We start from the raw sequence: 13,676 nt of genomic DNA, 5'->3' as shown, positions 1-13,676 counted from the left end.
CTAGATATTTAGCTTCAAATAAAATATTTCCATCGCTAACTGTTAAACATTAAGCTAGCATGCTAGATATTTAGCTTCAAATAAAATATTTCCACGCCAACTGTTAAACATTAAGCTAGCATGCTAGATATTTAGCTTCAAATAAAAGATTTCCGTCGTTAACTGTTAAACATTAAGCTAGCATGCTAGATATTTAGCTTCAAATAAAATATTTCCGTCGCTAACTGTTAAACATTAAGCTAGCATGCAAAATATTTAGCTTCAAATAAAATATTTCCGTCGCTAACTGTTAAACATTAAGTTAGCATGATAGATATTTAGCTTCAAATAAAATATTTCCGTCGCTAACTGTTAAACATTAAGCTAGCATGCTAGATATTTAGCTTCAAATAAAATATTTCCGTCGCTAACTGTTAAACATTAAGTTAGCATGCTAGATATTTAGCTTCAAATAAAATATTTCCGTCGCTAACTGTTAAACATTAAGCTAGCATGCTAGATATTTAGCATGCTAGCTGAATCTTTCCTTTAAAACTGTTTTCTGGGTGAAACTTTGGTGATGAAACTGATTTCTACACAAAGTTTCAATCGTTTCTTGTTGTTCAGGCAGCAGAGACGAGGGATCATCCAGAAACCAGGTCGGATCAGAACCGCTCTGAGCGCTCAGGAGAAGCAGAAGACATGCTAATCAGGTTAGCCGCAGCATGCTAATCAGGTTAGCCGCAGCACGCTAATCAGGTTAGCCGCAGCATGCTAATCAGGTTAGCCGCAGCATGCTAATCAGGTTAGCCGCAGCACGCTAATCAGGTTAGCCGCAGCACGCTAATCAGGTTAGCCGCAGCATGCTAATCAGGTTAGCCGCAGCACGCTAATCAGGTTAGCCGCAGCACGCTAATAAGGTTAGCCGCAGCATGCTAATCAGGTTAGCCGCAGCATGCTAATCAGGTTAGCCGCAGCATGCTAATCAGGTTAGCCGCAGCACGCTAATCAGGTTAGCCGCAGCGATCTTCATGTGTTGGTTTTGACGGCCGCCTCGTGTCGCGCAGCTCAGAAACAAATGCGATGAATGAATAAACCCTCATGGATTCACGATAAATCGGCACAAATATCGGAATCGGTGCGATAAAACCGGGTCCGGTGACGCAGCAAAGGATTGTGGGAAGTTTCATTTGAAACGTCGGTAGAAATCAGTTTTCAGCCGCAGCAGGAATATTTATAATCATCACAGATTAAATAAAATCAGAGTTTGGTGATTTATTCGCGTTTTATTGCAGTTAATTCAACACAAAAACTCAAAACTGCAGCTTTATGATCTTTTATCGTCCTAAGTTTAATAAAATAAAGTCGTTTTTTTCAGTTAAACTGTGGAAACGTTTGAGTTATTCTGCAGATTTTATTACAAAAACAGCAAAACGTGTTTAAAGATGAATATTCAGTGTTTTAATAAGATTTTTTCCATTAAAAGTTTCCATCTGCATCGGCTGTCAGGGCCGCACAAAATCAGTCCGGGGGGCCGCAGACGGCCCCCGAGCCACAGGTTGGACACCAACTAAAATGGTTCTGCTTAAGCAACAGATGATTCGTGTCGAGTAACTCAGTAAAAATCGTTTTATTTTATGGATTATTTTGTTTTTAATGGAGATTTTTGACAAATTTGCATAAAAAAATGAAACCAAGACGAACAGGAAGTTCCGCCTCCTGCGGCGGCGGCGAAACATCAGCCAGCCGCTCACACAGGCAGAGGAGGTATCATGATGCGGGCTTGACTTCCAGTCACATGCCCCGCCTCTTCCAGCCTCTGATTGGTCCAGGATGCGTCCAAATCAGAGTCTTATCAGCTGGAGCAGCAGCGGCCTAGTCAAAGTTCAAACCTCGAGTTTTCATCGTTTCCTGGTAAACCTCGGAGGACTTCCTGTTGCCTCCCAAACGAACTTTATTCACAAGAAGAAGAGCGTCCAACTGCTGACCGGGCCGGACCGGACCAGGCGTCGGGTTCACTGGGTTCAGGAGGAGGATGATGATGATGAAGGACAGCGACAGAAGAAGAAGAAGAAGAAGAAGAAGAAGAAGAAGAAGAAGAAGAAGAAAAAGAAGAAGAAGAAGAAGAAGAAGAAGAAGAAGACGACACGTCTGGCTCCATCGTCTTCTTCAGCAAACCTGGAACCAGAAACACCGACATGTTTGAAGAATTTCTGCTCTTATTTACTTCCATACAGCAGTAATGGTGCGTAACCATGGCAACAAGTGATTAATTTTCCACCTGGGGGCCGATTAGTATCAAAAATAATACAAGTATTAAGAGTTTAAATGTATGGGAAGCCATTAGTATCAAAAATGATACAAAAATAATAGAAGTATTAAGAGTTTAAATGTATGGGAAGCCATTAGTATCAAAAATGATACAAAAATAATACAAAAATAATAGAAGTATTAAGAGTTTAAATGTATGGGAAGCTATTAGTATCAAAAATAATAGAAGTATTAAGAGTTTAAATGTATGGGAAGCCATTAGTATCAAAAATGATACAAAAATAATAGAAGTATTAAGAGTTTAAATGTATGGGAAGCCATTAGTATCAAAAATGATACAAAAATAATACAAAAATAATAGAAGTATTAAGAGTTTAAATGTATGGGAAGCTATTAGTATCAAAAATAATACAAGTATTAAGAGTTTAAATGTATGGGAAGCCATTAGTATCAAAAATGATACAAAAATAATAGAAGTATTAAGAGTTTAAATGTATGGGAAGCCATTAGTATCAAAAATGATACAAAAATAATACAAAAATAATAGAAGTATTAAGAGTTTAAATGTATGGGAAGCTATTAGTATCAAAAATAATACAAGTATTAAGAGTTTAAATGTATGGGAAGCCATTAGTATCAAAAATGATACAAAAATAATAGAAGTATTAAGAGTTTAAATGTATGGGAAGCCATTAGTATCAAAAATGATACAAAAATAATACAAAAATAATAGAAGTATTAAGAGTTTAAATGTATGGGAAGCTATTAGTATCAAAAATAATACAAGTATTAAGAGTTTAAATGTATGGGAAGCCATTAGTATCAAAAATGATACAAAAATAATAGAAGTATTAAGAGTTTAAATGTATGGGAAGCCATTAGTATCAAAAATGATACAAAAATAATACAAAAATAATAGAAGTATTAAGAGTTTAAATGTATGGGAAGCTATTAGTATCAAAATAATACAAAAATAATAGAAGTATTAAGAGTTTAAAAGTATGGGAAGCCATTAGTATCAAAAATAATACAAGTATTAAGAGTTTAAATGTATGGGAAGCTATTAGTATCAAAAATAATACAAGTATTAAGAGTTTAAATGTATGTAAAAAATGAATTATAAACAGGATGCTGTGTTTTTGGCTACCAGGAAAAACCTGGTAGCCATTTTGTGAACCTGCAGCCATTATACGACTACAAAAGTATTCACGCCTTCCTGATTTCCTTTTTGTTTTTTCATGTTCGGTGTTTAAAACTCAAAATTCAGTTTTTACTGAAGGTGAAAAACATCAGCTGATCTGCTCTGGTCTGCAGCTGGACTTTGACTGACCTTCTGGTCGGCCATGATGCCGCCGCCCTGCAGCGCCACCAGGGCGGCGCCGGGCCGGTCCTGTTCGCAGAAGATCGTCCCGTTGACGTAGTGGAAGCGGTCGCCGGGCACCAGCCGGTTCCTGCAGGTGGCGCAGCTGAAACACTGAGCGACAGACGTAACCGGTCAGTAACCCGTCGGGCAGCAGGGGGCGCCATACAGCTTCTGCTGCGCATCACCAACCTTCAGGTGGTAGACGCTGCCCTGAGCCCGCATCACCAGCTCACTGGCCGGGATGGACTGTCCGCAGGCGCAGCAGGCGCCGCTGTGGCCGAAGAGCCTGAAACAGAGTCCCACATGACCATGCTGCCACCACCGAGCCCCACAGCTGTAATATGGGATTCAATGGCAGCGTCACTCTAACCAAACAGCCTGACTGATTTAAAGAGGAGCGGCAAAAGCAAACGAGGTAGATTAGCAGAGCTAGCTAACATTCAGGACATGCTACTGTGGGATAAAGTCTCTGCTGCCTGGATGTTGAGCCGTTAGCATGTCCCGCTAGCGCAGTCTTCAGTCAGAGGCTTGGAAAGCTGACTGCTGCTGGAGCATCACCGTCCACAGCAGCTCTTCGACTTTTAGCTCCCACTTGGATAAATCAAGTTAAATGCTATTAGCACTGAAGCTAGCTTACAATTCCTGCTAGCATTCAGGCTAAAGGCTAATACTTTAGCACCAAAAGTAAATGCTACAAATATTAGCACTGAAGCTAGCTTATAATTCCTGCTAGCATTCAGGCTAAAGGCTAAAACTTTAGCACCAAAAGTAAATGCTACAAATATTAGCACTGAAGCTAGCTTATAATTCCTGCTAGCATTCAGGCTAAAGGCTAAACCTTTAGCACCAAACGTAAATGCTACAAATATTAGCACTGAAGCTAGCTTATAATTCCTGCTAGCATTCAGGCTAAAGGCTAAAACATTAGCACCAAAAGTAAATGCTACAAATATTAGCACTGAAGCTAGCTTATAATTCCTGCTAGCATTCAGGCTAAAGGCTAAAACTTTAGCACCAAAAGTAAATGCTACAAATATTAGCACTGAAGCTAGCTTATAATTCCTGCTAGCATTCAGGCTAAAGGCTAAAACTTTAGCACCAAAAGTAAATGCTACAAATATTAGCACTGAAGCTAGCTTATAATTCCTGCTAGCATTCAGGCTAAAGGCTAAACCTTTAGCACCAAAAGTAAATGCTACAAATATTAGCACTGAAGCTAGCTTATAATTCCTGCTAGCATTCAGGCTAAAGGCTAAACCTTTAGCACCAAAAGTAAATGCTACAAATAAACAAATAAATTTTTTTTGAACTGCAATCATAGGTTGTGGGTGAAACCAGACCAGAGGTCAGAGTCTGTGGTTTGGACCCGACCCGGTCCGGTCCGGTCCGGTCGGTTCCGGTCCGGTCGGCCCGCCTACCTGATGTAGTCGTTCTTGCAGAGGATCAAGCCTCCCCTGCTGTAGCAGATGCTGCTGAACTCGCCCAGCTGGGCGTGGCAGCAGGAGCACTTCAGGCAGCGGGTGTGCCAGTAGCGCTCCATGGAGAAGAGCAGGAAGCGGTCGGCGATGCGCCCGCCGCATCCCGCACACGCCCGGACCGCCGCCGCCGCCGCCGCCCCGCCGCCGCCGCCCAGCGCCGCCGCCGCCGCGGGCGCCTCCAGCCTGCTGTTCACCATGGCAACCTGCAGGAGGCGATCACGGCTCTGCATCACAGCCAAACATGGACGACAGGATAAAACGTTTGATGAGTTCAGTCATATTTACATTTGTTTTAGTTTTTACCTTCAATTATAAAAGTTTTTCTCATCGAGATCCAAGAGACCAGTTTTTATAAAACAAACAAAATAAATGAGTTTGAAGCTAAACATCTGGATATTTAGCTAATATGCAAACAGGAAGCTAAATAATTAGCTACTTCAGCTAAAAATTTAGTTATTTAAGCTAAATGTTTAGCTTAAATAGCTAATTATTTAGCTACTTAAGCTAAATATTTAGCTACTTAAGCTAAACATTTAGCTACTTAAGCTAAACATTTAGCTATTTAAGCTAAACATTTAGCTATTTAAGCTAAACAATTAGCTATTTAAGCTAAATATTTAGCTACTTAAGCTAAATATTTAGCTACTTAAGCTAAATAATTAGCTATTTAAGCTAAATAATTAGCTATTTAAGCTAAATATTTAGTTAGCAGTTCCTGTTATCTGCAAGTGATTTTACATATTAGCTAAATATTTAGCTTCGATCTAAAAAAGCCCACTAAACTAACATTTAGTTAGCAAACTAAATACTTAGCGTGCTAATTAAACGTTTACCTATTTAGTTATAAATTGAGACATAAAACTCGGGCGTTAAGTCAAATTATTGCCACTGTTGTTGCTCCGTAGAGCTGGCCCCGGGTCCATTTCCTCAGGACTGCGGAAACGTCCAGTTTGGACCCGTCCAGAACCAGCCGGTTCTTCCCGGTTCCGCTCGTTTCCAGGCACAGCTGGGAGTAATCCAGGATCTGGCCGGCCCGGCAGTGAGTCACAACCTCTGCAGAACCAGAACCAGAACCAGAACCGGGTCCAGGGTTATAATTAGCAGCAACATCAAACAGCTGCAGCTCCGGTTCCTCCAGATGAGCAGCTTCTGGAGCAGACACCTGGGTCCAATCAGCCGGAGGGCGGAACACCGAGTTAGGAAGCCCCCAGGCTGGAATATATAACCGCCCGGACCCGGACCCGGACCGGATCACCAGAACCGGGCCAGAGTCACCGGAGCGGGAAGTTTAGTTCGGCAGAACCTGGAAGTTTTCAGTAAAATTTAAGATGTTAATTATTTACGGTTTAAATCGAGACTTTAGAGGCGATTTATGAACGTTTAGGGTCACGTGATCAACAGCAGGAAGTTGCTACTGGCGAAGACGACGAAGAGACAGGAAGTGGATTGTTTATTCAGTAACAGGCTGAAATCTGGATTTAAATATTGATGTTTTATTACAGTTGGAAAATAAAAAAACTGAAAAAATTGTTTTCGTGTTTTATTTTATTTTTTAATCCTGTGTGAACTTTGACCTTTATGATGTTGGCCAGAGGTTCTGACTCCCCCGCCCCCCTCGTTTCACCTGAAAAAAGGCGGGAATCGCCATGGCAACACTTTATTCCAGCAGAGAGGACGCTAATGTCGCCCCCTGGTGGCCTGCATAGAAACAACCCTGTGACCCAAATGACGGACCAGAACCGGTCCGAACTGGACCGGACCTCCAGGATGCTCAAACAAGGATAAAAAAAAAAAAAACGAAAAAGATTTTAAAATTCAGTTTGAAAACATTTAGTTTGTCTTTGTGGCATTTATAAAAATTAAATGTATTTATTTACATGTCATATTTACCTTCCATATTTACAAAGTCATTTTTTTTCCCAACAGTGAAAAAGAAATAAATAAAAAATACTTTTGAAAAAAATTAAGAAGGTGACAATAATTTTTTTTTTTATAATAAATGGATGTAAATATGTTTAGACACTATTAGGGTTCCATACAGACAGTTTGATGCGTTTTTTATTTAAGAAAAAAAAAAAAAAAAATTCCCAAACAAATAAATGAATTTAAAACTGAAAGGTTCCCGCTTCCTGTTCCGGGTCCAGACAGAACGCGCAAGTTCTGGTCCGGATCGGTTCCGACTCACCTCCTGCTGGAAAAGCTGCTGCTGCTGGTTCCGTTTGGGTCGTCAGGGATCCGAACCGGCAGCCGGAGGGAAATTGCTTGAGCGGCTGTTTCGTCCTGTGGAGGGCGGGCGGGCGGGAAGCGGAGCCGAACCGAGCCGAACCGAACCGAACCTCCTCCGGTCCGTCTGCTCCCATATAAACTCCTTCTGGATCGGAACCGGACCCTGGAAGTCCCGGCAGCGGGTCGCTCCTGCTCAGCGCCGCTTTCTCTGCCTTGAGGTTTAAAGCTGGGGGGGGGCCACGCCCCCCTCTGACGTCACGGGGGAGGCGTGGCTCCCGCTGCTGCTGTTTCCGTCCTGGCCGCCAGAGGGAGACAATTCAGCTCGTTTGTTTCCGTGAAAACGCGACGCTTTAAAACCCAAACACGGAGCAGAAAACATCATTTCCTGTCGATTTTAAACGTCAACCTGTTAAATATTACAGTAATAAAAGTTAAAGAGCTTCTAAACTTACAGGAAAAAGAGTCCTGAGCCGTTTATCTGTTTTTAAAACCAAATTTAACACATAATTCAATAAACATCGTGTGGTTAGTAAATATTAGTTTTTATTTTTCCTTGTTTTCAGTTTTTTATTAAAATAAAACATTTATTTATTTGTACAGCAGAGGGCAGAGCGCGCCCCCTGCTGGACGAGCTGTGAATTATGGGAAATATTATTATATATTTGTATCATATTTTCATTGTTTGTTGCGTTTCATGTCTTTAACTTGTGCATTATTTTTATTCTACTGTCATTTACGCATCTGTCTTTTTAATTTCAACTAAAAACATGAATTTTTATTTTATTAAAATATTTATCTCTACATTTTTTTAATCATGAAATGCTTACAGATGTTTTAAATCGCAGCCTCCGGGGCTGTAGATGGCGCTGTTCCACATGTCATCCTAATGACGTCACAGGAGAAGACGGACGGACGGCGCGTTCAATTCCAAGTAGGAATTTTGGATTTTCTCGTCGAACGACTCGTTCTTAATGGTCCATGAAGTCAAACTTACATGTTTGAATTGAAAGCAGCTTTTCTTCCGCGTCCATCCGGGGTTTTTAGCTCCTGTTTTCTAACAGCAGAGAAACTAAAAGGTTTGTTTGTTTGTTTGTTTGCTTGTTTGTTGTTATTTGCCACGATTTCTGTTTTTTTTTTTAAAAATCCTTTCAGTCGATTCTGTTGAAACTTTACCGGCTCAGAACATTACGACGCATTTTTAATTATCGTTTCTATTTTAAACCTGCAGTCAAACCATGAATAAATAAACATGAACCGGTTGCGCTTCTATACTGTGTGTTACGGTCCTCGTTTCCGATCATGTTGCGTTCAACAACCGCTCGTAAATTACAGAGCTGCCCTGAATTAGCGGATCAATCCTGGAATCTGCGGGTTAAATTTTACATAAATGTTTAAGTATTATCTTAAATATAAGCTAATACTATAAACAGGCCGGATATTTAGATTTGTAAGTTGAATTAATACCGTAATAAGTGTTCCGTTATGTGTCAACGATATGCCAAATCCACACAAAATGTCTAAGTCACTAAAATAAGAACACATTTCATATTAAACCATCTGATTTAATAAACGGTAATAACAATGTAACTACCGTAGAACTTAGTAACGAATCATTTTAGCTGCTAAACATCAACCACAAACAAAAACATCCGCTTTTGCTGTTAAAACACATCAGTCGCGACAAAAGGCTGTTTGAGTTAATTACGGTAAGTGTGTAGAGGTGCGTTTTAGAGATTTACTACAAAAATATAAAGTAAAATGAGCTAAAATAACCGCGAGCGGATGTTTTTCTCCCCCTCAGGTTCAGTTGACGCGGTTGCTGCCACTCGCAACATGGCGGAAGAACAGGGCGTCTACGCGGGCCGTAATGACCAGCGTAGAGGCGCAGACGGGTTTTCAGTTGACGCGGTTGCTGCCACTCGCAACATGGCGGAAGAACAGGGCGTCTACGCGGGCCGTAATGACCGGCGTAGAGGCGCAGACGGGTTTTCAGTGGACGGTGTTGCCGTGGTGAACTCGGCTGCTTCCACAGGGTGAGGGAGACTCGGCGTGTCGGGGCGCAGAGTGGAAGAGTCGCTTTAATAATTAACTTTATCATCTTACAGGACTGAGATACAACTTTGGAGAGATTTATGTCCGTTACGACGGCCGCATTAGCCCGTTAGTAGTTAGCAAATATCGGGAAAAACGTTTTAAATTTAGGTCTTCGACGTTTAAATAAGTGGAACCGGAGACGAGCCGACGCCGAGGCTGAGCCTGTGGGTATGAAATATATTTATTTCATCTCTAAATGTCAGCTGCACGTCGTGTTTGTGACGCTTTTCAGCGTTTTCTGGCATGCTAGCTCTGTTAGCATGGGGTGTTTACCGTAATGATGAAGGCTAGCATCCTCCTCCTCCTCCTCCTCCTCCTCCTGTCAGGTTCTGATGGGACGTTTACCCGCTTATTGGGTCTTTATGGGAACCAGAACCAGTCCAGCTAACTTACGGAGTCATTTTTAAATATCTTATTATAGAAACGACATAAATACAGTATCTTAGCAACAGCTGTAATTGATTTTGAATTGATTTTGTGGGGTTTTTGTTGATGGGAAACACACACACACACACACACACACACACACACACACACACACACACACACTCAGAGCATCAACATGTAATCTGATTACCTCGTCCTGTTTGCGACCAGACTTCCTCCAGGAGCGTCTCGTCCCTCTGGGCTGAAACCGATCGATCCCACGGTGATCAGATCAATAATAAATGAATCCAGTTCAGGTTCATCTGATCATTTAAACTCTCAATCAGAAATCTTTGGGTTTTTTCAAATCGAGAGTTCGACGTTTTCAGGCTAACGTCTGAGGCTAATGTTAACTCAGGCTAACGTCTGAGGCTAACGTTAACTCAGGCTAACTTCTGAGGCTAATGTTAACTCAGGCTAACGTCTGAGGCTAACGTTAACTCAGGCTAACGTCTGAGGCTAATGTTAACTCAGGCTAACGTCTGAGGCTAACGTTAACTCAGGCTAACGTCTGAGGCTAATGTTAACTCAGGCTAACGTCTGAGGCTAATGTTAACTCAGGCTAACGTCTGAGGCTAATGTTAACTCAGGCTAACGTCTGAGGCTAACGTTAACTCAGGCTAACGTCTGAGACTAACGTTAACTCAGACTAACGTCTGAGGCTAACGTTAACTCAGGCTAACGTCTGAGGCTAACGTTAACTCAGGCTAACGTCTGAGACTAACGTTAACTCAGACTAACGTTAACTCAGGCTAACGTCTGAGGCTAATGTTAACTCAGGCTAACGTCTGAGGCTAACGTTAACTCAGGCTAACGTCTGAGGCTAACGTTAACTCAGGCTAACGTTAACTCAGGCTAACGTCTGAGGCTAACGTTAACTCAGGCTAACGTCTGAGGCTAACGTTAACTCAGGCTAACGTCTGAGACTAACGTTAACTCAGGCTAACGTCTGAGGCTAATGTTAACTCAGGCTAACGTCTGAGGCTAATGTTAACTCAGGCTAACGTCTGAGACTAACGTTAACTCAGGCTAACGTCTGAGGCTAATGTTAACTCAGGCTAACGTCTGAGGCTAACGTTAACTCAGGCTAACGTCTGAGACTAACGTTAACTCAGGCTAACGTCTGAGGCTAATGTTAACTCAGGCTAACGTCTGAGGCTAACGTTAACTCAGGCTAACGTCTGAGACTAACGTTAACTCAGACTAACGTTAACTCAGGCTAACGTCTGAGGCTAACGTTAACTCAGGCTAACGTCTGAGACTAACGTTAACTCAGACTAACGTTAACTCAGGCTAACGTCTGAGGCTAATGTTAACTCAGGCTAACGTCTGAGGCTAACGTTAACTCAGGCTAACGTCTGAGACTAACGTTAAATCAGACTAACGTTAACTCAGGCTAACGTCTGAGGCTAACGTTAACTCAGGCTAACGTTAACTCAGGCTAACGTCTGAGGCTAACGTTAACTCAGGCTAACGTCTGAGGCTAACGTTAACTCAGGCTAACGTCTGAGGCTAATGTTAACTCAGGCTAACGTCTGAGGCTAACGTTAACTCAGGCTAACGTCTGAGGCTAACGTTAACTCAGGCTAACGTCTGAGGCTAACGTTAACTCAGGCTAACGTCTGAGGCTAACGTTAACTCAGGCTAACGTCTGAGGCTAACGTTAACTCAGGCTAACGTCTGAGGCTAACGTTAACTCAGGCTAACGTCTGAGGCTAACGTTAACTCAGGCTAACGTCTGAGGCTAACGTTAACTCAGGCTAACGTCTGAGACTAACGTTAACTCAGACTAACGTTAACTCAGGCTAACGTCTGAGTCTAACGTTAACTCAGGCTAACGTCTGAGGCTAATGTTAACTCAGGCTAACGTCTGAGGCTAACGTTAACTCAGGCTAACGTCTGAGACTAACGTTAACTCAGACTAACGTTAACTCAGGCTAACGTCTGAGGCTAACGTTAACTCAGACTAACGTTAACTCAGGCTAACGTCTGAGACTAACGTTAACTCAGACTAACGTTAACTCAGGCTAACGTTAACTCAGGCTAACGTCTGAGGCTAACGTTAACTCAGGCTAACGTCTGAGACTAACGTTAACTCAAGCTAACGTCTGAGGCTAACGTTAACTCAGGCTAACGTCTGAGACTAACGTTAACTCAAGCTAACGTCTGAGACTAACGTTAACTCAGGCTAACGTCTGAGGCTAATGTTAACTCAGGCTAATGTTAACTCAAGCTAACGTCTGAGGCTAACGTTAACTCAGGCTAACGTCTGAGGCTAACGTTAACTCAGGCTAACGTCTGAGGCTAACGTAAACTCAGGCTAACGTTAACTCAGGCTAACGTCTGAGGCTAACGTTAACTCAGGCTAACGTCTGAGGCTAACGTTAACTCAGGCTAACGTCTGAGGCTAACGTTAACTCAGGCTAACGTTAACTCAGGCTAACGTCTGAGGCTAACGTTAACTCAGGCTAACGTCTGAGGCTAACGTTAACTCAGGCTAACGTCTGAGGCTAACGTTAACTCAGGCTAACGTCTGAGGCTAACGTTAACTCAGGCTAACGTCTGAGGCTAACGTTAACTCAGGCTAACGTCTGAGGCTAACGTTAACTCAGGCTAACGTCTGAGGCTAACGTTAACTCAGGCTAACGTCTGAGGCTAACGTTAACTCAGGCTAACGTCTGAGGCTAACGTTAACTCAGGCTAACGTCTGAGGCTAACGTTAACTCAGGCTAACGTCTGAGGCTAACGTTAACTCAGGCTAACGTCTGAGACTAACGTTAACTCAGACTAACGTTAACTCAGGCTAACGTCTGAGTCTAACGTTAACTCAGGCTAACGTCTGAGGCTAATGTTAACTCAGGCTAACGTCTGAGGCTAACGTTAACTCAGGCTAACGTCTGAGACTAACGTTAACTCAGACTAACGTTAACTCAGGCTAACGTCTGAGGCTAACGTTAACTCAGACTAACGTTAACTCAGGCTAACGTCTGAGACTAACGTTAACTCAGACTAACGTTAACTCAGGCTAACGTTAACTCAGGCTAACGTCTGAGGCTAACGTTAACTCAGGCTAACGTCTGAGACTAACGTTAACTCAAGCTAACGTCTGAGGCTAACGTTAACTCAGGCTAACGTCTGAGACTAACGTTAACTCAAGCTAACGTCTGAGACTAACGTTAACTCAGGCTAACGTCTGAGGCTAATGTTAACTCAGGCTAATGTTAACTCAAGCTAACGTCTGAGGCTAACGTTAACTCAGGCTAACGTCTGAGGCTAACGTTAACTCAGGCTAACGTCTCAGGCTAACGTTAACTCAGGCTAATGTTAACTCAGGCTAACAGTTCAGGTTCATCTGATCATTTAAACTCTCAATCAGAAATCTTTGGGTTTTTTCAAATCAGGAGTTCGACGTTTGGTGTAGGAGATGAAGCAGGAACTGTTTTGGTTTCAGTTTCTGTCGGCAATATATCGGTATCGACATCGGTATCGTTCCGATATCTGTCATTTTTTAACATATCGTATTGTTTTGATAAGTAAAATGATTTTATTTCTATCTTAGTATTTCAGGAGCGTGCTGGTCATGTGACGGTGAGGCAGCAAAGGATTATGGGATGGCATTGAAAGCTCAGGCAAACGTATATAAAATAAATAATATCGATAAATATCGGATATCGGTGCATCCAAACTTCCTCTGGTTCTTAAAGTGAATCAGCAGATCGGACCTCAAAGAAACCCAGAACCCGGTTCTGATTGGATTGGTGCATTTCTGACCCACAGGGCCAAAAATATTCATACAGGCTTCCAGTGAGGGGAGTCCTGGTTCCTGATTGGTCGGGTTC

At 42.2% G+C, this 13,676-nt stretch overlaps 2 protein-coding genes across 14 annotated transcripts in view; one reads left to right on the top strand and one right to left on the bottom strand.

The window, feature by feature from the left end:
* Positions 1-1,594: 1,594 nt before the first annotated feature.
* lmo4a (LIM domain only 4a) lies at positions 1,595-10,117 on the bottom strand. 3 transcript variants are annotated; one of them, XM_081613274.1, is made up of 6 exons: positions 9,989-10,117; positions 7,277-7,612; positions 5,032-5,315; positions 3,803-3,899; positions 3,581-3,724; positions 1,595-2,157 (listed from the first exon to the last, which is right to left on the bottom strand). In XM_081613274.1, the coding sequence occupies exons 3-6, from the start codon at positions 5,286-5,288 to the stop codon at positions 2,149-2,151; spliced, it is 507 nt and encodes a 168-aa protein (XP_081469400.1). In that variant the 5' UTR covers positions 5,289-5,315; positions 7,277-7,612; positions 9,989-10,117; the 3' UTR covers positions 1,595-2,148. The 3 variants fall into 3 exon arrangements, with proteins under 3 accessions (XP_081469400.1, XP_081469399.1, XP_081469401.1); XM_081613273.1 differs by lacking the exon at positions 9,989-10,117 and adding an exon at positions 9,685-9,729; XM_081613275.1 differs by lacking the exon at positions 9,989-10,117 and having other exon boundaries at positions 5,032-5,294; positions 7,277-8,173.
* Positions 8,263-13,676, top strand: part of lrsam1 (leucine rich repeat and sterile alpha motif containing 1) — a 17,409-nt gene continuing 11,995 nt past the window's right edge. For 3 of the 11 annotated variants that reach the window (XM_081613263.1, XM_081613262.1, XM_081613264.1), the window contains exons 1-2: positions 9,333-9,579; positions 13,615-13,676. The exon at positions 13,615-13,676 is cut by the window's right edge and continues 114 nt beyond it. The gene's annotated coding sequence lies outside the window, so the exon portion shown is untranslated. Of the gene's footprint in view, positions 8,394-9,231; positions 9,580-13,614 lie in introns of those variants that run through there. The other 8 variants (XM_081613258.1, XM_081613259.1, XM_081613260.1 and 5 more) reach the window with 8 other exon arrangements.

The sequence above is a fragment of the Poecilia reticulata genome, chromosome 12 (genome assembly GCF_904066995.2).
Source record: "Poecilia reticulata chromosome 12, P_reticulata-male-v2, whole genome shotgun sequence".
NCBI classification, from domain to species: domain Eukaryota; kingdom Metazoa; phylum Chordata; class Actinopteri; order Cyprinodontiformes; family Poeciliidae; genus Poecilia; species Poecilia reticulata.
This window is presented reverse-complemented; position numbering and strand designations above follow the sequence as displayed.